General features: G+C 42.4%; 3 protein-coding genes across 5 annotated transcripts; 2 read left to right on the top strand and 1 right to left on the bottom strand.

Annotated features, from left to right (window-relative positions):
- The first annotated feature begins 545 nt into the window (after positions 1-545).
- On the top strand, positions 546-3,928 carry arl3l1 (ADP ribosylation factor like GTPase 3, like 1). 2 transcript variants are annotated; one of them, XM_041048291.1, is made up of 6 exons: positions 546-563; positions 1,316-1,459; positions 2,639-2,755; positions 3,270-3,320; positions 3,465-3,650; positions 3,881-3,928. In XM_041048291.1, the coding sequence occupies exons 1-6, from the start codon at positions 546-548 to the stop codon at positions 3,926-3,928; spliced, it is 564 nt and encodes a 187-aa protein (XP_040904225.1). The 2 variants fall into 2 exon arrangements, with proteins under 2 accessions (XP_040904225.1, XP_040904224.1); XM_041048290.1 differs by having other exon boundaries at positions 546-562; positions 1,294-1,459.
- A 4,084-nt stretch (positions 3,929-8,012) lies between these two features.
- LOC121188615 (soluble guanylate cyclase 88E-like) lies at positions 8,013-15,737 on the bottom strand. Its single transcript, XM_041048437.1, has 18 exons — positions 15,618-15,737; positions 15,269-15,409; positions 14,367-14,506; positions 14,041-14,175; positions 13,627-13,750; positions 13,407-13,526; positions 13,157-13,241; positions 12,676-12,762; positions 12,009-12,126; positions 11,398-11,527; positions 11,057-11,203; positions 10,323-10,469; positions 10,076-10,232; positions 9,883-9,992; positions 9,656-9,745; positions 8,723-8,881; positions 8,479-8,616; positions 8,013-8,321 (listed from the first exon to the last, which is right to left on the bottom strand). The coding sequence occupies exons 1-18, from the start codon at positions 15,735-15,737 to the stop codon at positions 8,169-8,171; spliced, it is 2,301 nt and encodes a 766-aa protein (XP_040904371.1). The 3' UTR covers positions 8,013-8,168.
- Positions 15,738-17,530: 1,793 nt separating this feature from the next.
- Positions 17,531-23,112, top strand: myoz3a (myozenin 3a). Of its 2 annotated transcripts, none has more exons than XM_041048370.1 (6): positions 17,531-17,647; positions 18,166-18,266; positions 19,270-19,433; positions 20,234-20,387; positions 21,033-21,216; positions 22,057-23,112. In XM_041048370.1, exons 2-6 carry the CDS (start codon positions 18,185-18,187, stop codon positions 22,238-22,240), a joined length of 768 nt encoding a protein of 255 aa, XP_040904304.1. In that variant the 5' UTR covers positions 17,531-17,647; positions 18,166-18,184; the 3' UTR covers positions 22,241-23,112. The 2 variants fall into 2 exon arrangements, with proteins under 2 accessions (XP_040904304.1, XP_040904305.1); XM_041048371.1 differs by having other exon boundaries at positions 20,234-20,315.
- The last annotated feature ends 11 nt before the right edge of the window (positions 23,113-23,123 follow it).

Consider the following 23,123-nt stretch of genomic DNA (forward strand, 5'->3'; position numbering starts at 1 on the left):
CTTCGTGCTGTCCTCAGTGTCGTTTCTTTTTTCCGCATTAATTACATTTTTCCCCTCAGCCAAATTTTTTTTTTCTTCCCCATAATAAATGTGTGTGTGAGAGAGTGTGTCAGGAAGGCCTGTTTGTTCAGTTTCCTCCTATAGCAGGTGGCTAAGGGATAATCCAGGTAAAGCCACTGCAAAAAGGAGATGGAGGGATGGACAGAGGAAGGAGGGGGAGGGTGGATGGGGTGGCCTTTGCATGGATGACTAGGGCTAATTCTGGCCTCCTAATCCCAGTCCCATCCACCCTCCCCCTCTTCCTGCTAGCTAACTCCACGGCGACAGTGAGGAGCAATTGACGCCCAGGTAGACATTACTATCACATACACACATAGCACTTAACCCTCCCAGGTTTGCTGTGGAGGAACAGGGAAAAGAAAAACGCCGGTGGTATCATTTCTGGACAGCTAACCTGGGTGACCTGGATAGCTAACACACCTGTGTGAGCTTCACTGGAGAATGTAGCTGCAGTCCTCCAGCCAAGCCACAGGAAACACGCCACCATGGGAGAAGCTCAAAAGGTAAGCGACCTGATCTGGAGCAACGGGACTTATAAAACCAAATGTGAACCTTCGGTATTAGTGTGAAACAGAAGAATTTCTCACAGGTGACTATGAATTTCATAGTATGAAACATCAAGTCTGAATCATCAAGTGTTTTACAGAATTTCTGTGTAGATGCAGCTCTCAACCATGATGGTTGGATAATCTCAACTCCCTGGCCTGTCAAATTATGTTGTTACTGTATAAAAACTATGATTATAGATCTAAAAGGAACCTCTAAAGCCCTTTGATGTACACTTAATCACATATGCACTGTAGTATCTATCATCTTGAATCAAATATTTAAAGCTAGAATCTGTCTTTTGTCAGTAGTCTGCAGTTGTGCAACCTTGCTTCAGGCTAATCACGATAAATATTGCATCACTATATGAGCAGAGCTCCAATCAACACCGGCACTTTTCTAAATGAAGCAACAGATTAATTCTTACAGAACGGGGGTGGGAGCTGTACGGTAGCTCTAGAAATTCGGGCTGGAGATTGGTCAGTGGGTGGGCGGAGCAAGATGGGCACGCTTACGTGTGTTCAACAGTGCTATGAGTAAAAGGTAAAGGGAGCTTTGACCTCAAACTGGAAAGAGGTCAGTGGGTGTTTTTTTTTTAAATCAGATTCAGTAAAGTATTATAAAAGCTGTATCTTTTTATCTAGTTCTGGATATTATAAGAAACGCTAAACCCCTATTCCTATGCCCGACTCCCTCTACCTCTGTGCAGGGCTTACTCTCTGTCATTGAGAAACTGAAGGGATCCACAGAGCAGGAGGTCAGGATAGTCCTTCTGGGGCTGGACAACGCTGGCAAGACCACCCTGCTGAAGAGCCTCGCCTCTGAAGATGTGAACACCATCACGCCTACACAGGTGAGGGGAAGTAAAACTCATGCACTCACACATAATGATCTTAAGGAGGGCCACATACTGTTTGGCACTGAACAAGAAACTCCACTAAACTCACTGACACACTTGCAGCTGATGTTTTTGTGTCTTTTATTTTATGAACAGCTCCACCACTTTATAACATTATTACCTGATCCCTCAGTATTAAGTGTATTTTAGATAAACCGGATGCATCTGCCTGTAATGATCCCCCCAATATTCCTCAGTAATATATTTCAAAAGATATTTTGTATTGTCATGGTACTGTAACACAGCATTAGACAGGGCAGGGGGATTGTGTCTAATCTGGTGAGACCAGCTCGACCAGCACACACTCTCGCTCAAAATAATGGGATTCAGATGACCTTTCCTTCTCTGACTCTGTGAAATGAAATGATTGGTCTTACAGTACACATGCTTTGACCGCTAATCAGTAAAATAATGATGGTATAATGTCAGATCGTCCTGTTATACCATATGTTAAATAACCTTTCATCAGGAGATGAACTGTGGCCTTACATGACCTTCCTGATTTGCATGTTCTCAACACATTTTCTGAGAAGATCCTTGCAAGGTCCGCCTTTTTTTTTTTTTTTTTTCATATCACCCCCTTCGGATTTGATTATCTAACCTCTAATATGATTATCTAATACCCTTTCAAGACAAGACATAGAGCAGATGTACTGCCAGGTCCTGGACGAGTGTGACAGCTCATCAGACATCAGGCAGAGAGGATGCAGTCCAGTATGACATGGCAATTGTCACCACAAAGCTAAATCAGACTTGACACATAAACGCATACACTGCACTTGATCCTTCCAGTCTTATCCTGAGATTTGCTCCTCAGCTGGTCCTCAGGATAAAGTTGTTGTACAACCTTGCTGGCTGAAACAGAAAGGAGCTGTGTTATGGAAAACAACTACAGATTTCCGTATAAACACTTAGAGCATATGCTGCACTCCTGCTGATCCGTAATGAGAAAGCAATACAGAGTAATCAAACAGTGATTAACTCAATACTCACACCTGTGTGCTCGTCCATTGTCGCTTAATGAATTCCTTCATAGCCATTTGCAAGGCTTTCCAGGTGCTGTGTAATGTCACAGTGTTAAACTGAAGGCAGTGAAGTGGAGTACAGTGATTCCCGCTTTGTGTTTCACTTCAGGGCTTCAACATAAAGAGTGTTGCCTCTCACGGCATGAAACTCAATGTTTGGGACATTGGAGGACAGAGGAAGATCAGGCCCTTCTGGAAAAAGTACCTGGAAAACACAGACCTCTTGGTAAGTAACTACTGAAAATGTCATTCAAGTCAATTCAAATTTAATTGTCCCCTGAGAGACTGGTTTATTCTTTATTTGGATCCATTAGCTTCTTCAAAGTTGTTGTTATTCAAATACACTACTGAAGGAACATGGTGGAAGCAACCAAAAAAGAACGTCACTGAAGCATTAAAAAAACCCACATAAATTATCACAATCTTTACAGTACAAAGAGCTGGGACATGGTGTTTAACTCCTTAACCGCAGACATGCACAAGTTAAGCACTGTAACTGTATTTAGATGAAGGCAATTCATTCTAAAATTATAACTTTATGGGACCTTTTTGAAAGGTTAAGAAAACTGTATGTATGCAAGTAAAACTGACTTGCTGCTTTACAGGAGCAGCTTTACACTGAAAGAGTCACTGAGAGAAAAATGTTGAGGCCAACATTTGTTTTATTTATTTAATAATAATTAACAGAATTTTGTAATTAATAGGAATTTGACTTCACTGTTGTGTATTTGCTGTTTCAGATTTATGTTATCGACAGTGCAGACAAGAAGCGATTTGAGGAGACGGGACTGGTGAGCCTGATACAGCTCTCATTTCTGACCAAAACCACAGCAGATTTACCTAAAGTTAATTAAATTGACATATGTCAAAGTAATTGTTTTGCTTTCTTGCTAAATCAGTGACTTAACAAAAATGGTTTGCATGCATATGTGCAGGAGCTGTCCGAGCTGATTGACGAGGAGAATCTAAAAGGCGTTCCAGTGCTCATCTTTGCCAACAAGCAGGATCTGGCCACAGCGTCACCAGCCAGTGAGATCGCTGAGGGACTCAACCTGCATACATACCGGGACCGTGAGTGGCAGATTCAGGCCTGCTCAGCTGTGTCTGGGGAGGGAGTTCAGGTCAGACCCAACTTGATTTATTGATTTCTCCTTCAAATGGAACCTAATCAACCATTTAAAAGCGCCCTCTCCCTTGCTGCTGCACAATATTCAACTGAGACTCAGTCTGAAAGAGACTTTATTTGTGTCAACAGCCTTTTTGACTTATTAGTTTGATGCTTTACCTTTAAACAATTTAAAATCTGACCATGAATCTGATTTAGACCGTTTTATTTGCTTTTCTCCAACAGGATGGCATGAACTGGATTTGCAACAACATTGTGAACAAGAAGAAGTGAACCAGTGTCAACACACTGACCAGAGTCAAACTGAGAACCTCATAAGGGATTAAAAAAAATATTTTATTTAATATCAACACACCTCACCTATGACAGGTCCTTCTCTCCTCACAGATTTGAATTTTTACAATTTGTGTCATTTTTATGGAAATTTTGCAAATTTAGCTCATTTAAATGTAACATTTTTAGCTGCAACAAGTGAATTAAGCCCTATTCTACCCCCAAAAAAAATTTCTGCTCTACCCTAAAAATGTATGTTTTTGTTCCCTAAGGATTCTTGTCTGGTGAATCTGTGTGCTTTCTTAAGTACTGAGAAAACCAATCTGGGTGTGTAGCCATGTAGAACTCTCGGGGTTTGTGAGTTAAATAGACACCAGTTCACTGTGAGTGTAAAGTATGTGTTTTGAGATTTTTGACAATAAAATAATTAGTTTGTTTCTGCTATTTTGCTTTCTTTTAATCACATTCTCCGAGCACGCAAGCATACATGCCCGAGCAATAAGAGCGGACGCGGTCAAGTAAGAGTTTTTAAAACTGTCCCTGAAAGACAGAAAACGCATGAATGTGCCTGTAAATGCCAGCGCTTCCCTGAGTGACATGAGGAACAATAACAAGCTGATCCGCTGCTGCTCAGCCGTCATCTTGCTTTATTTCCACAGCATGATGACAAGCACTTACATTGTACAGTGGGAGAGAGACTGATAGAAAAGCAAGAGTGAGAGAGGAGAGAGTCTCCATTAATGCACTCGCATGGCAGAACAAGATATCAAAACTTCAAGGCACAGCACAACAAACAGAGCAGGAAATTACACGCAGAGAGGCTGACTAATTGTCAGCAGGCACACTTTTTCTCAAAATGTTTGTTTTATATGTTAATTCTGGCACTATTGTGTAGCATGCAGTCTCTCTCACAGCAGTGTGTATGTCTGTTAGAGCTTGTCTTGATGCCTTTTCACAGAGGTACTAGGCCATTTTACAACTCTCATGTCCAGCTGTGAACAAGGCGTGTGCTCTGAAGCTGAAATACAAATAGTCTACTTTGTAGGAGCAGCTCTGAGGTAAAATCCTTCCGTCCTGAGATCCACAAAAAAAAAAAAAAAACACAGTTCAGATCATTGATTTCAGAGGACTTCCTCAGTCTTTACCCACATATGGTTCGTCTCTCCTGAGACTACAACGGTCAGAAACCCCCTCAGGCTTAAAGGCCCACGCAGCCCTGTGGCCTTTCTTCACATATTTGTCCTTTAGACTGACCTTGGTGTAGGTTAACTCCTCCATTCAGCCTTTTTGGCTCTTTTCATCTGCAGTTCGATTTAATGGATCTTTTGTTCCTATCGTCTGGAGCTGTAATTAAGCATCTGAAAGCACTCTAAAATCAGCTGGCAGGTTTTGTTCTGTGTCCTCCTCTACATGAAATTATGTTAATGAATATATTTTTTTTTCTTTTCTCTTGTCTGTTGTTAAGGAGTGGTTTTGAAAAAGAAAAAAAAACAGCCTTCTGGTTTACTTGTGCTAAGTGCTAACAAAATGATTGAATATCAGTAGAATGATTGAGTCATCTCCATGGCAACTAAAATTTGGAGCAAGTCCTAAAACATTTTTTAGGCATCAACGCTTGTTGAGGGAGCACAGCAGGGGTGTGGGACCAATTACAACTTGTACTGAAGGATCATTATGGCTGTTTGAAAGAGACCAGACGACACAGGAGCTGGGCTGGTGACGAGATGAGTTTGCATTTTGCTGTGTGTTGCTCAGTGCTGCTTCTTTGACCAACAGGTGGCAGCATTGGAGAGCCTGATCAAACTCTGGCATGTTGAGGAGGCTCGGCTGTTTACAGATAAGTGACCTGGCACACTCTGATTCTATGAATTTAATTTTCTCATGTTTGATAGGCCAAATACTTTTATTCCTGTACTATTTCAGAAGAAGATTAATACATTATAGGCCTAAATCTTTTTTTTTTTTTTGTAGGTTGCAGGTGGTCAGGCTGTGGACATTGTTGTTTATAGCTGCTGTGCACATTTCAAGCTCATTGCACTTCCGTCTGTTTACAGTCCCCTAATATCTCCATTTGTATAAATTAAAACTCATTCTTGACGTGACATGATGTCACTTCCATGCTGGTAGCCCCTCATCAAGTGTTGCCATGGCAACCCCCCCTGTTATTCGTGGTCCACCAGCCACCTCTCTACTTCAGTCCAGCCCTCCCTCTCTGGTCCTCCATTTCTTTCATTTTCCCAAGCTCTGCTCATCAAAAGACACTGCAACAACACATTGCAGGTAAGAAGAAAAGACAGAAAACAGACAAATTACTGTCTTTGTCTGCTTTAACAGATGTACAGTGTGGAATTGTGTTGCTAAAACGAATAATGTTGAATTATTATAGACAAGCTTAACATGGCACAAAAATGTATTGTGTTAAAAATGACACAAAATCCCAGTTTTTTGCTATTTGTGTTCATTGTTGTAAACAGGTTTCTTTATCATTAGATATTATCATCTTCTGCTTGTGATAAACTCAACTAAAAGATGTCTTTCTCCTCAAGGCTGCAAAGAATCCACAAGCCACAAAAGGCACACATCCCCCCCGTCATGCCGGAAGTCGACCATCTGGCCTCTGTGAAGCCACAGTTGTCCACAGGGACTCCACAGTCCAGTTTCAGTGCTACCCCATCGACCCTCAGTGTCCTGACCACCACCACACTGCTCCCGTGGGAGGAGTTGCACATGCAAGTGCACACCATCCTGATCGTCGTCATTTTTTGTGTGGTCTGCTTACTGCTCCTGCTGGCCTTCTTATATGCTTTCTGCCTCCATTGTTCCGTCAGATCTTCACCTAAAGACTCACACAGACCCAACGGATGCAGCCTAGATCGTGAAGATGCCACCTATAAGTGCAGCTCATCTGATAACCAGTCAGTGGGAAACGTTGTCTGACTGGGGCACCGAACTGTGATAACTGATATTTGATTGTCTATCAGTGCATTTATGTTAGGGTTTCTCTGTTCTTGGTTCAGCAGCATGTATGGATGTGTGTTACAGGATCAAAAAGATTGTAATTACAACTTGCTTAAACTAAATCATGAGCTTTGAGACCCTGGTTTAACTCCTTCTTTGATTTGATATATATTTGTGCCTGCTATTGATTTTGGCAGTAACAGGAACACAAGGACATCACAAAATATATTTCTCATTCATTCTGAGGCTAAAAGGACATAAAAGGATTGTTTACCAAGCTTCCTACTGAGTTCACTGGAGTTAAAGGAAGATGCAGGTACACATGCATGAATGTCAGGTGAGCGCACAGACACAAAATAAAAACTTATCCATGTATGCATATTTGTGGAGAAATGTGTTCAGTGAAAGAAAAGAAGTGTAAAATACATGCAGATGTAAATGTGAGTGTGAATGCCAATGCCTCTGAGTGAAAAGACAAGACAAACAATAACAAAGCGGTGCACAGACTGCTCAGCAGTCATCTCTCTTTATTTTCACTGAGCTGACAAGCATTTACATTGTGCCGTGGCTGTGTATTTGACGAGACTGATATAGAATAATGAATTCAGACATGCAAGATGAAGGAGGGGAGGAGGGAGAGGGAGAGGGAGAGGAAGAGACTCAGAGTGGTTTCTTTTCTCGCAGGCTGAAACAAGACGTCAAATCTACAAGGGGCAGCAGAACAAACAGTGAGGGAAATTACTGAGCTTGTGTCCAGCCGAACCACGTGGCAGTGAACACTCTTTGGTACTAAAACAAATTACACAATGGGTACACACAGCAAATTTTTGGTGTTGACTTTTTAGAGGCAAGTGCTTTGACTGATTTGCGGTATTAATTGGAGAAGTGTCTGTGCACTCATGGAGCTGATGGAGCTCTGAGGCAGCTGTTGCAAAAATGATCAATGTGTAAAATTAACACTGATGGCTGCAATTGATTTCTGTATTGTCAGAGCTAAATAGGCACTGATGATGACACCACACAAGGCCACTAGAGATCCCAAGCATTACAGTCTATGTCCATGTACAAACAACATGTCATCAGAGATTGCTGTGGTGAGAAGAACGCCCCCAAAAAGGCAAAATAACAGCAAATAACTCAATTTCTATCTGGCAATTTGGCCTAATATTCAGTGCTTTGAGTGAGCTGAACAAGAAGCGCTTTAGAAACAGTAATACTTGTGAATTACTGGCTATGGCATCAGCTAGCATTTTGTTGGGGCGCCATTACCCATGTCACCGGTTCACGACACGGAGCACATGGCGCTCTTGGAGCAGCGGGAGTCACAGGAGCTGTCACGAGACTCCATGATGGAGTCTCTGTCGTCAGACTCAGGTGAGTCCAGCTCCAGGTGAGAGTCTTGGAGGCCGTCCTGCAAAGCATCCTTATAGTGGGACTGGAGAGGGAACAGGGAACATTTTATCACAGCAATAACAAAAGGGCAAGTATAAAACAACAGCAAATAATGACAGAGGAAAGGGAATCAGGAAAAAGAACTAGAAGTTACAGTTAAATCAGAGACATTAAGAATTTAGCAGCATATTCCCTCTCACCTTATGAACTGACATCTCCTCCACCCGGCACTCCTCCATTGACTCCTCCAGGGAATGGCCTGAAATCTCCATTTTGATACGATGAGAGCGAATAGACTTGACATCATCCTCGTCCTCCCCTGCCACCAGAGGAAAAACCTGAGGGCAAAGACAGAAGGAGACTCAAGGAATCAGAGATGATGATGGTGGCAATAAAGCAAATGAGAGCGTACACCATTCGAGCATGTCTTAGCTGAATTTTTACCAGTCCCTCCTCATCCCCTGTGGCCTCAGGGCCTGAGATGGTGGCCTTGCTGATGGCCTTGCTGATGGTCTGAGTCTCAAACTGAGGACACGCTGCCTGAGCATTCCCATCCTTGTCCCTCTTTCCCTTCAGCCAGTAGGTCTCAATTTCAACATTCCCCTAAAAAATGGATGAAGAGAAGGAAAAATGTAAAAGACAGATTTAGGTTTAGAAGTGAAGATGCCCATCATATGCACAAAAACAAGATAAAAACTACACTCATAGGTACAGTTTCTGTTATGGAGGGGGGTAGGGAGTGGGGGGTAAAATGGCAGGTGGCAGATTTTCAATAGTCAAACTTCCCTGATGAAAAACAAGTCTCTGGTTTCTTGAGATTGGCACCTGTAATCAGCTGCCTCAGAAACCTCCGGGAGTCACTTTGCTGGCATCAAAGTCAGACTCACTGATAAAATAGACTGGCAAATCAACAAGCAAGCTGCAATTACCAGCTCTGAAGACTAAGTGTGCTGACTCCCCAGAGCCAAAACATTGTGAGGTTTTTTTTTTTTTTTGTATATAGTTTTTTACACTCAGAAATGTTTATTTTGTCTGATTGCTGACATACAAATCTTCCATTAATATGGATTACAGTCTTAGTGCTTGGTCCCATGCAGGTTGTGCACAGTGTGGAGATAACATGTATTTACTTTTGGGTAGAGACGTGCAATTTACACTTTATTGTAAGCACCTTTAACACATCCATTTGTGTGTTCCCTGCTGTATATATTTTAATTGCTCCGCTGGGGCTAAATAAAAGTTCTTTGAATTTAACTAAATTAAATTTAGAGATCCTCATATGTTTTACAGAAAATGATAACATGTTCTTATAATGGCTGAGTAAATGCAATCAGTGTAGTGGGCATAGTGGCACTGGTGGCAGTTTTGACCCCTGACCTTGATGGTAATGATGCCCCTCCTTTCAAAAATGAAGTGACTTCCTTTCAGGTGCTCATAGGTGGCACTGCTGAGCTGAATGTGCATCTCCTGATTGAGAACAGAGAATGACCAGTCACAACAAAATCACAGAAAACCTGTGCATCACATCAGTCACTATATGTAGACATTCTGATTCAGCTTCTCCCTATTCTCAGCCTTTTTTGTCTCTCATTACATGTCCCTACCTTGCCATTGCTCTCCATGGCAGATGCAGTGTGGACAGTGTCACCGTGCAGACCGTAACGTGGCATCTTGTGTCCCACCACACCTGCTACAACCATGCCAGAGTGGATCCCTGCAACCAGCACAAAAGGTTAGTTCACTCGGTCAAACACCAGCATAAACACACTGACAAGGTCACACACACATTCTACCCACCAACACGAATCTGTATGTTGTTGCCATTGGAGGGGTCTTTCAGGTGGTCGATGGAGCGCACCATGTCCAGGGCCATATCACAAATGTTATGAGCATGGTACTTAGTCTTCTCTGGAGCCCCAGCAACCACCATGTAGGCATCTCCAATAGTCTCAACCTGGAAAGGAAAGCAGCAGCAGCAGCTCTTACACAGGAGCGCTTATGTATAGAAGTGCATTACACAGAGGGGAAAAACATATGCACAGACCTTGAAGACGCGGTGCTTCTCGCTGAGCGTGTCAAACAGCGTGTACATGGTGTTGAGCATGGAGACCACCTGCATTGGAGTGATGTGGCTGCAAATGCGAGTAAACCCCACTACATCACTGAAGAGAATGGTCACATCTGGGAACACCTGGGAGAAAAGCGATAAGAGAGTTGATGAGCAGGCAGGTTGAGAGTGGAGGCAGACATTCATGGACCGTTTTTGATGTCTGTACTGTTACGCACCATTAGGAAGCTACTCTCACTCAACCCGAATTTCAATTTAGCAAAACGTCCCCAATAGGATGACTACACAAGCAGTAAGAATTCAAATGTATAAGGGAGTGTGTGTGTGTGTGCATGTGTGCGTGCATGTTTGAGAGAGTGTGTGTGTGTTTAGGTACCAGTCACTATCTACACTGGACAAGAGAAGAACTCAGTTTGTTCTTAGAGATTCAATATTCAAGGTCAAGTGCTTTAGTACATGAATGTGAGTTAAATGGAGTTAGATTAGAATACTGATACCACTCTCGTGTCTATATGATAAATATGAAGCTATAGCCAGCAGCCAATTAGTTTAGTGTAGCCTGGCTCTGTCCAAAAGTGACAAAATCTGCTTTCCAGCACCTCTAAAGCTCACTAAATAAAATGTTATGTTGTGTTTGTAAATAGTAGACTTTGGAGGTGATCAGCTGCTGAGAACTGTGGCGTATACATGGCCCTATCTACATTCCTGACCTCACAAGTGTTTACAGCAGGCTCTCCTTTGCGCAGCCTTTTAGCCACTGGCTTGGGAATCATCCTGTACAGAAGGTCATCAGTTTTCTTCATCTCATAGTCCAGCATCTTCATGCTCTCCTCCAACTTACTGGACTTCTTTTGCTCCTGCGCTCACAATGGGGAATAACACAGAAAAACACGTGAGTTCGCATCTGTTCCTTTCATCTCAGGTCTGCAGTCGGAGGGTGATCTGGGGCCGCTAGACTGAAAGAAGGGCTTCAGAGCCACTTTGTATAATACAGAGTGGCAAGTGATCTGATCACACATATTAAATGCAGCTGCACTTTGGCTCAGGGAACCTGTATGAGAGCTCTCTTCAGCTCCTCTGACTGCTGAGTCCCCGCCAAAACCAGGTCTCTGCTGGAGTCGTGCATGCTCAGGTCATTGATGTACAAGCCGGTCTTAAACATAGCACTTAGACTCTCCATCCTGCACAAAGAAAATTACAAGGATTGGATGAATGACAACAGCAGTATCTATACAAACTGGGGAATTAAAAGGTGGTGAAGGTGGTCTGAGAAATATTATTTTATGTTTCCTACAGCTTAAAAATTTTAAGTTTTATCAGTACAGACAAAAAGGGCATTTACTTTCAAAACAAAATGTTTTAGAGGAGGAGGGAGATGTTTTGGTAATGTACTCTGTGGAAAACACTCTCAGTTGCAAATGGGCTCCCATTACACTCACAAGAGCTGCACTGTCTGATTACAGGCTAATTAGCAGCTCATTTCATGCATGGTAAGTGCTGTTAGAATGGGCCCCTGATTTGATTCACTGCCCAGGCTTTTATTTCCAGCCTCGTAATTCAGTTTAGCTCTTTCTGCTTTTTAGAATGTTTTACTTTTCAGCTGCAGCGTTTTAATAAAGATCTGTGTCTATGGGTGTGCATGTGTTTGTGTGTGTGCCTTACACAGGGGTTCCCAGGAAGATGATGGACTCCCACTCTGGCATGTATCTCATTTGTCCTTTTAGTTTCAGGCAGCGGCTCCCATCGCCCCAGCTCTCCATCGCATTAGCGCTGTTACCGTCTAAAAGAGGAGCACATTTAAATGCCAAAAAGACAAACATTTAGAGAGGTGTGTTAGGTTAAATTTCAGCAGGAGATAATAACTGCACTGTGTTAGCAATGACATCCTAATGGATGTTGCAGTTTAGAATTTTTAAAGGAAGTTCAACATTTTGGAAAATAGGCTTACCGGTACTTGTGTTCTTGCCTACAGTTAGACAAGAAGATCACAACCACTTTCATATCTGTAGGTTTAACATGAAACTGGACCCAGCAGCCAATCAGCATAGTTTAGCATGAAGACTGGAAACAGCTATCCTGTTCTGTTTAAAGGTTGGTGACGGTTCATGGAGTTCAGTGGGTTTGGGGCTAGACTATTTCTTGGATGGGAGTAGTGACTTCAAGGAGCTTCTGTTGGTTGCCTGGCAGCCAAACAGTGAAAACAAGCCTTTACAAAGTCATTGCTTTTAGCCAAGAAGACACATAATCTCCCCATAAGATTAGAAATTCTCCCCTTTTCACTTTATGGTTTGTTTTTTTTTTACAATTTAAACAAACAAAAGATCATGACCTTTGTAATCATCTCCAATGATGGACTGGAAAGCCATGAGCTCCACATCTACGTCAGCAGAGCGATTGGCATTTTCATAGTCAGAATCTGTGGAAAAACAAGGTCAACCATGAGAGCAATAAACACTCATGCTCACACCCTCCACCCATGACAAACAGGACTGGGATCAGTTCCACTAAATTTAATCAATTTAAGTTGAATCAAAACATCAAACAATTCAATTTCAGCAACTGCAAGACCTCGTAAAGTCACAACTTTAATTCAACTGTGTTTCCAAAGTTAAATGTTGATGTTCGAGTTCTTGTATGAGAAAATACATCCATTTTATTGCACTCCTGCTCTCTTTTTTTTATTTAATGAAACTGAAATTGAGCGTGTCTTTTGTGTCTGCCTGCAGTGAAATTGATCTGACCACAAGCCTGCGAGTCCTCGCCCACCAGACACACACCCCTGTGAGTGTTTACATGGCTTCCACTCTTACTCTGGACTCGGTTGTGAAGGTTCCTCTCTCTCTTCACAGGCTCCTTGGACATGATCTCAAACAGGTTGTTGGGGTGGGAGATGATCTGTGTGCAGATTACAAAGTCAGTACTCTCAGCACTCACCAGCAGCCTGTCTAAAGCTAACACTTTGTGTATGTGCATTGCAGAATGCTGCAGATAAAGTTTGACCTAATTGGCTGAAAACATTAAAACTGTCTGAAATGGGGGACATGTAAAGTGGTGCCTCACCATGTTCCAGGTGAACTCCACCAGGGGGCGAGCCAGCAAGAAGGCATCATTAATCTTCTTCCCATCCAGATCAGGGAAGACGGTAGCCAGGCCTGAGCCTACGTTATGCACCACCATGTCCTAAAGAATCAAAGAATCACTGACTGTTCAGTCATTTAACGCTTCATTTCATTCATTAATTGCCCTTGGGAAGCTAAGGAGGGTAAATCCGAGGTATTACCTGTCTGAAGACGATATTAAAGGGGAAGACCTCAAAAAAGAAGTCTGAGGTAATGGGCAAAATCTCCTGCTCTTCCTCATCCTCCTTCATGATGTAGCGGTAGGCTGAGTTGTCAAAGTTCAGCCTGCACAGACACACAGATCAATATTGTTTTCTAAAGTTTCAAGCTGAGTATAAACTGTACTTGAAGAAGTTATCAGTTTACTGAAGTAAAAGTACAATTACAAAACTGTAAAATATTAAGATATTATCAGTAAATTAAATACGGTGGGGTAGAATCATGGAGTACCTCAAAACTGTACTTAAACACAGTACTTGAGTAAATGTACTAATTTACATAATACCAGTGAGTGCAAAAAAAGCTTTACTTGTGTGTGTATGTGAGTTTGTGTATGTATGTGTGTGTGTGTCTACCTCATGGTGACATGGGAGTAGTCTCCGACCATCTGCTCAGACAGCACCTCCACATGGATGTCGGTGTCATAGAACTGTTTCCCCATCTGCCTCAGCTGACCCATGGCGTAGTGCAGGTAGCCTTTACGCTTACTCCTGCAGGTCACAGAGGAGGAAAATTTGATATCTATCTGAAGAGATTAACAGCCCAGCTTTCGATGTTTTTGCTCAGTTCTTCTTTTTTTTTTTTTTTTTTTTTACTATTTTTATCTGAGGGCTGATAGTCTATCAGATCTGCCCCCGCTAACTGACTCCATCCCCTTGACTTTCTCCTCCTCTCCTCTGACCTGTAGTGGAGGGTGACTCCAGTAGCAGACTCCTCCTGACAGAAGAAGGTGGGGGGCTGCACCTTGGGGTAGCTGAAGCGCAGGTATTCATGAAGGTTATCAAGGCCGTTGACAAAGTCACGTACGTGACGCCCCAGCACCTAAAGGCAGAGACAGAGGGTGACAGGCCACATTTGAGAGTTTTTTTTGTTTGTTTTTTTAAATAATATTCTTTAAGGGATTCTCCATTGATTTTAGACAAAATGTCAGTTTACTAATCATGGGGAGAACTACTCATCCTGTGAAAACAGTTTTATCTTTAGCTGCTCTGGAGGTCAAATCTGAGAAAATAACCCCTGATGAATTCATCTTGGTTTGTGCTTGAAGACAAACCATTAGAAAAAAATCATGACAAAGCATTTTTGGAGCTTCGTCCAGAATATGATTTTCTGTAATTTTGACAATATTTTTTTATAATCCATTTTTATGAGTCGTGCTACCTCATGAAATCGCAATACTACTGTAAATTACTGGAGTCCCTTGTTTCTAATTTGCCTGAAAGTGATTTTATTATGTTAGAGCACCGAAGCAAAACAGATACTGGTTGCTAACAGGGGCTGGACAGAATAATAACCCAATAATGCAGTGGGTGTCTGTATGAGCGAATGTAATCCACTGATAACCCCTTATTTTGGAGCATGTGCAAAATCTTAAAGGTTGTACATTCATGTGATGTGCCCAAATTTTCTACTGATTTGTACATGAGTTAAATATTCACCCCTCCTATTGTCTAAGGACTCCATAAAGAAGAAACCTTTTCTTTTTAGACTGGACTGAAAGATTTTGTTTTGAAGCGTTTTAATAATTCTCTCTCCAAGAGGCAACACAGTTCTGACAGTTTTGAGACTGAGATCTTTTCTCACCTTGAGGATCCTGTCATAGCCGTACTTCCCTACAAAGCCCAGGAAGTAGACACCCCAGGAGTTCATCAGCTCATTGTAGGGCGTGCCTGTCACTCCACTGGCTGCCTTTGCAATGCGGGGAATCACACTCTCACTATACACCTGCAGATACACATACGCAGACACCATCACTCGGAAAAATAGGTTTTTTGACATGAGCACTATGACACTTCAGAGAAAAGCAAAGAGCGTGACCTGCAGAGAAGTTGACTTAGATGCACACTGACAGTGCAGACCTCAGAGCTGTTATTACTCTATGCATACACACAGTATTGCATCATACTTCATTTCAGAAGCATAGGCACTGTACCTGGTGTGTGACAAAGGAGTGCAACCTGACGTCTGCTCTCTCTCTGACCAGCTTCCACACATCATCTCCGTATGACTCCTTGATGAAATCATGGAGACTCTCACACAGCAGCCCGTACATTGTATCTCTCTGGATTGAAGCACCAAACTGAGCACTGTCAAGACAGATCCCCAACTGATTGACTTCCAACAGTCCTCCCAAAGGCACCTGCAAGCAAATAAGAAAAGTTCAAAAAGATAACTTTTTTTCAGTGCTGCAGGTTGAATTTTAATGCATGTAGCTTTCAGCGTTAATCTATAAAAAGCAGTGCATTGAATGTGGCTTCTTTTGCCTTTTCCTGCTCTCAACTCTACCTGTGAGGTTTTGAACGTCCTCAGACCAGCCAGTCAAATAAAGTTTCATCTGAAGGCCAGTGGTTTTAAAGGTGCCCTAATTACACAAGCCCTTGTCTCTCAATGGGCTTCTATTGTTCTTGTGTCAGCTGTCAGCGCCTGGTGGTTGTGCACTTCTCTCTATGTGACATAAACACACTGCGGAAGCCACCTCTCAAACACAGATGACTCCAGTCACGAGGATTTGTCCCGTTTTCATCATTGTTCTCTTCTAGAAAAAGACTTAAAATCACTGAATTATTAATAGACACTTGTCATAATAACTCCAATTGTGATGAATTGTAAAGTCTGAATAAAGTGGATTATAGTCATTGTAATCACTGTGGCTCTGTGTGATGCAGTGCCACACAAAAGCCAAAATGTTCCTACTGACCCAATCTGGTTTCTTTTTATGAAGCAAAATTGTTTTTTTCTACTAAACAAACACACTTGAATAAATCTTTAATGGGCAGCAACTGCTCAACTTCCATTGTGTGTCTGCAGATGATTTTCTGCAACTCAGGATGACTCTATATTTTCTTTCAGATGCTGGGAGGCTTCCCACAAAGGGATAGCGGTATTGTGGAGTAGGGCAGGTGCAAAATCGATATCCAATCTCAACAGGGATAAAGAAAATGTTTTTTCCCTCCAGGCTCCTGCTGAGCTCAATGAATCAATTTGTGGGGGAAAAAAAAGCTGCTCAATAAAGACTAACTTCAGTTCAAAAAGGGCAACCAAATATAAAGTTAAATGGCATCACTTCTGGTGTAACACAAAAAAGGGGTTATGCAGAAAACACAACAGGAGTTTCTGAGCAGTTGGTGATAAATAAAAACACAATGGTGAAAATATTGTACTTTTATTTGTTACACTCTTATACACTACCAAAGAACTGAGAGGTATGTAGAATGCCCATAACTCTCAGTGGTGTGAAAGGAAAGGACGTCAAAGGTCCCACACCATCAAAAATGGAAGAGCAAACTGCAGCAGAGTTTAACCTTTGATCCCAAACTGGATAACGGAATCACAACCTCTGATCGCAGGAGACCTCATCAATTTTTACAGCTTTTCCCGTAAAACTGTCTGTGTGCGGGAAACACACGGTGGACGTGTTCATGAGACTCTAATATATAGCGCAGTTGTCACAAAGGGCTTTACAGAAGGGAGGAAAGAAGGAGAGAAAATAGAAATTGTGTTTGTGTGTCTGTGTTTGCAGTAGAGAGGTTAGATGCTTGGCCTCTCATATAGCTGTCACTGTCTGGACAGCAGCTGTTATGATGCGCAAGCACAGTTACGCACACCCACACACACACACACACACATATACACTCACACTCACAGAGGGGATCAGATTTTTATTATCAAAGAGGCTCGAGGTCAGGATGTAAATCTTTATACTTGCCCCTTCCCCTTGATTGCCCTTTTATATACCTCTCACCCCCCCCCCCCCAAACACTCCCTCCATCAATCTCCACTCTCTTACCCCTCTGCTAAAATAAACTGAGTGAGGTAAACACCGGAGGCATCCTGGGATGAGTTTTATACAGACTGTTCCTTCTCTGCTGAGGAGTGTCAGAGCGCAGCGTGGAAGCGTCCCAGCTCCACACAACCGTCCAGACCAAGTCCAACACCAGACACACAGACAGGAAGGAGACACAGGTAAGGACTGAGGGAAGTGTAGACCTTCACTATAATCAAAAGCAGCAATGACGGAAGGCACTGCTTACAGTCCGACTGCAAGGAGGTGTGGAAGCCTTTAGGTCCTTTAATGAACTGTGAATGAGGGACATATAAAATCATACATTTCTGTGTTTCTGGAGAGGCACCGTTAAAATGTAAAGATGTAGGCTACTTTGGTTTTGCTGTGGTGCTGTTGGTGAGTTCACAAGTAAATTATAAAAGTATTTATACATTCTAAAGTATTTTAATTTTAGAGATTTAACCAAAGTATCAGGAAATGCATTGCTTGGACAAAACACATGGCTGTAGTAATGTAGTCACGCTCATTTACAAAATGGAGGAACCTTTAATAAAACTCACAACTTAACTAAACATGTAACTTTTGGTTTACAGTGTATAGGTTTATATTTAGTATTATATTTTGAAGTAGATCATAACACAATTACAGTCTAGATAAATCCTTGAAATAATTATGAAAACGTCTGTGTCCATCACAGAAAGACGACGACGACGACGATGATGATGCAGCTCAGCCAAAATGACATGACTAAACAGAGGATGTTGCAAGCTAAGGCACTGTCCAGGGAAGCCAAAGGACGTGAGTGTGCTGTGGATGCATGGGTTTTGTTGTCGTCTATCTCAGGACATTGGGACACAAAACTGACATATGCGTACATAACATTTGGAAGTGCACTGACACACAAATTAGCTTACGTATTGCGTCAACAGCTGCTTTAGTGTGTGATCACAGCCGGGGCTGTCAGATGTAATTGAGCTGAACATCAAAGTGTGTTAGCTCACTGCCTGGGGGACACATGGGGTGTGGTACACCCAAATCCCAGGAGTACCAGTGTGTTGTTGAAATTCTCCAAGCATTCCAGCAGGGACCATCCCAGTTGCACTGTTTGTTTTCCAGTGCTGTCCGCCAGCTAGGCTTTGAAACCAAGTCCCCTAAACTCAGCAGAATGTGACTCCCACCGCTGAATTTTACGCAGGCCGATCAAAGGCAGCTCCTCAAGGGTGGCATATGCGCAGACTTCTTACACTTATCATGTGCGAGAGAGCGGGCCATCCGGTCTTACATTAGTCTTGCATCCAAAGATCCTATTTATATGCCCAGTTACCCATGCAACCCTGGATCACAACAAACATTACACACCTCTTGACATCATCTTGAGGCTATTTCAGACCCTCCACTGTGCCATGATATAACACGAGAAGAGACCTTGAGCAAAAGCTGCTTGGATACCAACTTAGTGATGCTGCACACGGTTTGGCTTTTTCATATCAGTCCCCCTCAGCTGTTTAAAGTTGACAGAAACAAGAAGATCAGAGGAGACATTATGATTTGCCAAAGGTCCTTATTAGTCTGTGTTACTTTCCTTCTCTTTCCAAATGTCTGGAAGTTGCTCCTATCATCGCCTTTGCACTAACAATTAAATGTCGCGATGTATTTATGCAGGGTTAAAGTCACCTGATGCCACGCACAGAACAAAAACCTGGGGCAAATAGACTTCTCTGTTCTGATTCTGCCATTTTGAAAATTCATTAAATGCAATCACTTATTGAAGCGCCTCCATTTGTCTGTCATGTTGTGCCAGAGGGTCTGAACCTGGGGAAGAAGATCAGTGTTCCGAAGGACGTGATGATGGAGGAGCTGAATCTTCCCTCTAATCGAGGCTCTCGCATGTTTCAAGAGAGACAGAGGAGAGTCGAGAAGTTCACCCTGGAGAACACTGCCAGTGGCGCTTACAACACCAATAATGTAAGGACTCGACAGACAGACAGCACATAACACAGGGTGACTCACATCCACAAAACTAAGCACCCTACAGAAAATTATGAACCAGTGTTTCTGACATGTAGTTATGCCTAATAACAGCTTCTCGGCATGCTGGATGCATCAAAGAACTATAATTAATAGCCAATGAAGTCTGACTCTTCTCTGGCCTTTCTGCAGTCTCATTTCTTTGAAGTACAACAAGAGGGATTAAACATCTTACCACAATAAGAGCATCTGCAAAATGGAGTGTTCCACTGTAGAAGTTTATCCCAATGAAATGAATGAGCAACATACAAACATACATTTAAAGCAGACAGTATATTAGAATATCGACTACAAAGCAATGCCCCTTGTAAGAGGAGGTGTTGAGGGGTAGAACTGCTCTTTCATGAAATGTACAAGAGATAAATTTGAAAAGGTTTGGACAAGATCCAAACAGCAGATACTGAGATATCCTGACTTTAATTTGGCTCAAAGTAAAAAGCAAAAAAAATAAAAACATATACCCTACACTTGGTTACTTTGCCTTAGGGCCCTTGCCTTCTAAATACCATACAACACACCCCCAGTCTCTAATGCAGGTGAACCCAAGCTGAACTTTTGAAAGCTCCCTCCAGAGCCACAGAAGACATTATAAAACTATCTATAGAGCCTCAGTGGTACTCCCCCTGACCAGTAAATTGAACTTCATTTCTAAAATTGGTGGAATGTCCCTTCAATAAAGTGTGTTTCAGTGTTTGTGGAGTAAATCAATTCACAGAAATCTAACTGTGTTCCTTCAGGTCCATCTCGAGGCCATTCCTCCCCCGCAAATCATCCCGGAGCTACAGGGAGGAAAAGAAAACCAGGCTTTCTCCATCCCTGGTAAGCATAGCCTGGTCATGAACCTACAGAAGACTGTAGCAAAGAAAGGCACTCCTGAAGTCCTCGCTCCAGGTAAATGGTAATACACACAGTGATAAAAGGATTGCCACAAGCCATAGGGGCTAGTTCACCACAAAGCTTAGGCAGTGCTAGTGCCTGGACAAAGCCAGCGCTTGAACTATGCATGGGCACCGTATATCACTTTGATCTGCTAGTGTTCATCTTTAATACGGAAATGTGTTGAGCAAATAAATTGGTTTTTATTATTATCAGTGCCAGGAGAGTTGGCAGTTTGTAGAGAGCAATTATCTGTGAGCATCTTTGCTGAGTGCTGTTGTGTATTTGGTCTGACAGAAGGCACTGCTTACAGCCTGACTGACAGTGAGCTAAGCTCTGTTTATTATCAGGGACTCACACTGAGATCTAATTACTGTAGTTCCTATTGTTGACAGGAGTGACATCAAAGATATTTTTATGTATATTCGATCTGTTTGTGCTTTGTCAGGGCTTGCTTTTTTTTAAAGTTATCTAATGGGTTTTGTAATTAGTTTCTAAACCCAAGGATTATCCATTTTTTTCTAAACACAGGAGAGCTTCTTTTGCTTACTTTGAATTTAAAGCATAAAATTACTCAAAATTTAAGTAACACTGCTTTCACTTTACCTGTAGCGGCATGTCAGTATTTGCCCACTGACGTTAGACGTTTGTTTCTGTCAGGATATTCTGGCCCTCTGAAGGAAATTCCTCATGAGAGGTTCAACACAACAGTAATCCCAAAATCCTATTGCTCCCCATGGAGGGAAGCTTTGGGAAACAACGAAGAGCTCCTGAACACCCTGAACACCCAGCTGCCCCAGCTCCCCCAAAGGCTACAGCCTGCCAACTACAGGTGCTTCAACAGGTAAATCTGCTTTTCCCTGCCAGCTTTACCAGTCCCTTCTCAGTTCATCCAAATAAATCATGAACCGTTAAATCAGTTCACTTCGAAGCACAGGCGCTGAGACCCACCCATCTTCAAATAAACCCACAGATGACCTCACCATGTTATCCATCACCACCAACTCTTCCCTCGGCTCCACTCCATGTTTCCACAGTTTGTAAATTAATCCAGTCTCAGGCCTGCACCTCCTTCAAGTGTGGCTACGTGATGGCTATTTTGAACCCTGGCTCTTGAAAGATGATCCACTGAGGGGCTGCGAGCTTTTAATGTCCCCACGAAGACAGATTGCGCACGAAAAGGAATCACCTTTCTCATGGCACACAAGGAAGTGCATCACACCAACCAGGCAGAACAAAGGTTAAGCTTGGGCAGATGGAGAAATGGAGAATATACGAAAGACAAACTCAGACTTTACTCAATTAAGGCTGTCAATCAAACGGTTTCTGCCAGCCAGTCTGGAACTGTACCCCCCAGAGGAGGGATCTGTTTACACCCTGAAGATTATCACAAAATTATGAAGCTTTAATTAAATCAACTAATGGTCAGAGCACATGTGAAAGAGCTTGAGTTCACCACACACCCAGTTTCACCCTGAATCCCCAGTGGTTTTTGTCCTGTTAACAGGACCTTCAGTTAAAATCAGAGATGACCAGACTAGGTATCAGTTATCATTCAAAAGTTTCCCCTCCCCGTTATGGGAAAGCGGGTGAGCTACATGATGCCGAGGGTGATGTTTTGCCAGTAACATGAAACACAGTGCAGTGAGCCTGCTTAGTAAGGATTCTTCTTTGTTTTCCTCAGATCTCCCATGCCATTTGGGGGCACTATGGCCAGCAAGAGGGTGATACCAGTGATTGGCTTTGAGGCAGTGGAATCCCAGAAGCTGCCCGGCATCGCTTTGGACCGCATGTGCCGACGACCCAACTTCAACAGAGCACCCAGGGGATGGGGAGTTGATTACTCCCCCGAATCGAACGAACTATGAAGAAGAGCTGATAGGCTAAAGACTAAAGCGCTGACCTCTGCTTGCTCCTGTCCTCCTACAGAGATGAGAAGATGAAGATGATTCCCCTGTTAATCAGTGGGGCACTGCAGGGGGGGCAAGACTCCTGCATGATATAGAAATTTGCTACTGCTGAGTGGTTTGGCCAGCTGAGGCAAAGTCTGGATGCTGGAATCAGTAGAGTCCAGGACAATGCCGCCACAGACTCATCAGTCCTACCCATTTTTCTTTTCATTCTTCACTCAAACTCAGTGTCTTAACACTTGAGTTCTTTCTTTTCACACTGTGGCTTTCCATCTTTTTTCTCCACTAGTCGGACAACACACATAACAGTAAATCGTTACATAAATAATGATGATATCCACTCTGAGATGATCAATGACAAAATGAGGCCATTTTAATGACAAGTGAAAACAATGTACAAAGAAAGCCTTACATTAACTAAGTCTTAATGTTGTGGAATATTGAAATTGTGTCAAAAAAAAAAAAAAAATCAATGTAACTGAAAATTAACAGGTTTAAAAATGCTCCTCAGAATCAAACTCCATGTTGTACGATGTAACAATTACAAGTTTAACCTAAAGTATACATTTTTTATATGTACAATGGCTCTGATCACAGGAGCCCTTTAAAAACATATACCCCTGATCACATTGGTCAGTACTCTTATGTTTGAAGTCTTTTACTTTGTTAAGTTCCACTGTTTAGATGCTGTTCTGGTACTTTTTAAACTGCGTGTAGTGGCAAAGTCATCTGTTAAGATCCTGGTTGTTGTCTCTCCAGACACAGATGGTGCTCCTTCACTTTATCCACTGCGCTGCGGGTGGCATAATAAATCCTATGTTATCCTGTAAGAAATAACTGT

Source organism: Toxotes jaculatrix, chromosome 10 (assembly GCF_017976425.1).
Source record: "Toxotes jaculatrix isolate fToxJac2 chromosome 10, fToxJac2.pri, whole genome shotgun sequence".
NCBI lineage: Eukaryota > Metazoa > Chordata > Actinopteri > Toxotidae > Toxotes > Toxotes jaculatrix.

What these genes read in the sequence shown, in the direction of transcription:
- myoz3a (XM_041048370.1), top strand. Translation starts at nt 18,185, where the DNA reads ATGATGATGCAGCTCAGCCAAAATGACATGACTAAACAGAGGATGTTG. An exon ending in GCGCTTACAACACCAATAAT is followed by an intron (nt 19,434 to 20,233) that starts GTAAGGACTCGA and finishes GTGTTCCTTCAG; the next exon opens with GTCCATCTCGAGGCCATTCC. An exon ending in AACTACAGGTGCTTCAACAG is followed by an intron (nt 21,217 to 22,056) that starts GTAAATCTGCTT and finishes TGTTTTCCTCAG; the next exon opens with ATCTCCCATGCCATTTGGGG.
- arl3l1 (XM_041048290.1), top strand. An exon ending in TGGAAAACACAGACCTCTTG is followed by an intron (nt 2,756 to 3,269) that starts GTAAGTAACTAC and finishes TTGCTGTTTCAG; the next exon opens with ATTTATGTTATCGACAGTGC. An exon ending in TGTCTGGGGAGGGAGTTCAG is followed by an intron (nt 3,651 to 3,880) that starts GTCAGACCCAAC and finishes TTTCTCCAACAG; the next exon opens with GATGGCATGAACTGGATTTG.
- LOC121188615 (XM_041048437.1), bottom strand. Translation starts at nt 15,737, where the DNA reads ATGTACGGGCTGCTGTGTGAGAGTCTCCATGATTTCATCAAGGAGTCA. An exon ending in CCTTCACAACCGAGTCCAGA is followed by an intron (nt 12,763 to 13,156) that starts GTAAGAGTGGAA and finishes GTTTTTCCACAG; the next exon opens with ATTCTGACTATGAAAATGCC. An exon ending in CATTGGAGATGATTACAAAG is followed by an intron (nt 12,127 to 12,675) that starts GTCATGATCTTT and finishes CTCCTCTTTTAG; the next exon opens with ACGGTAACAGCGCTAATGCG.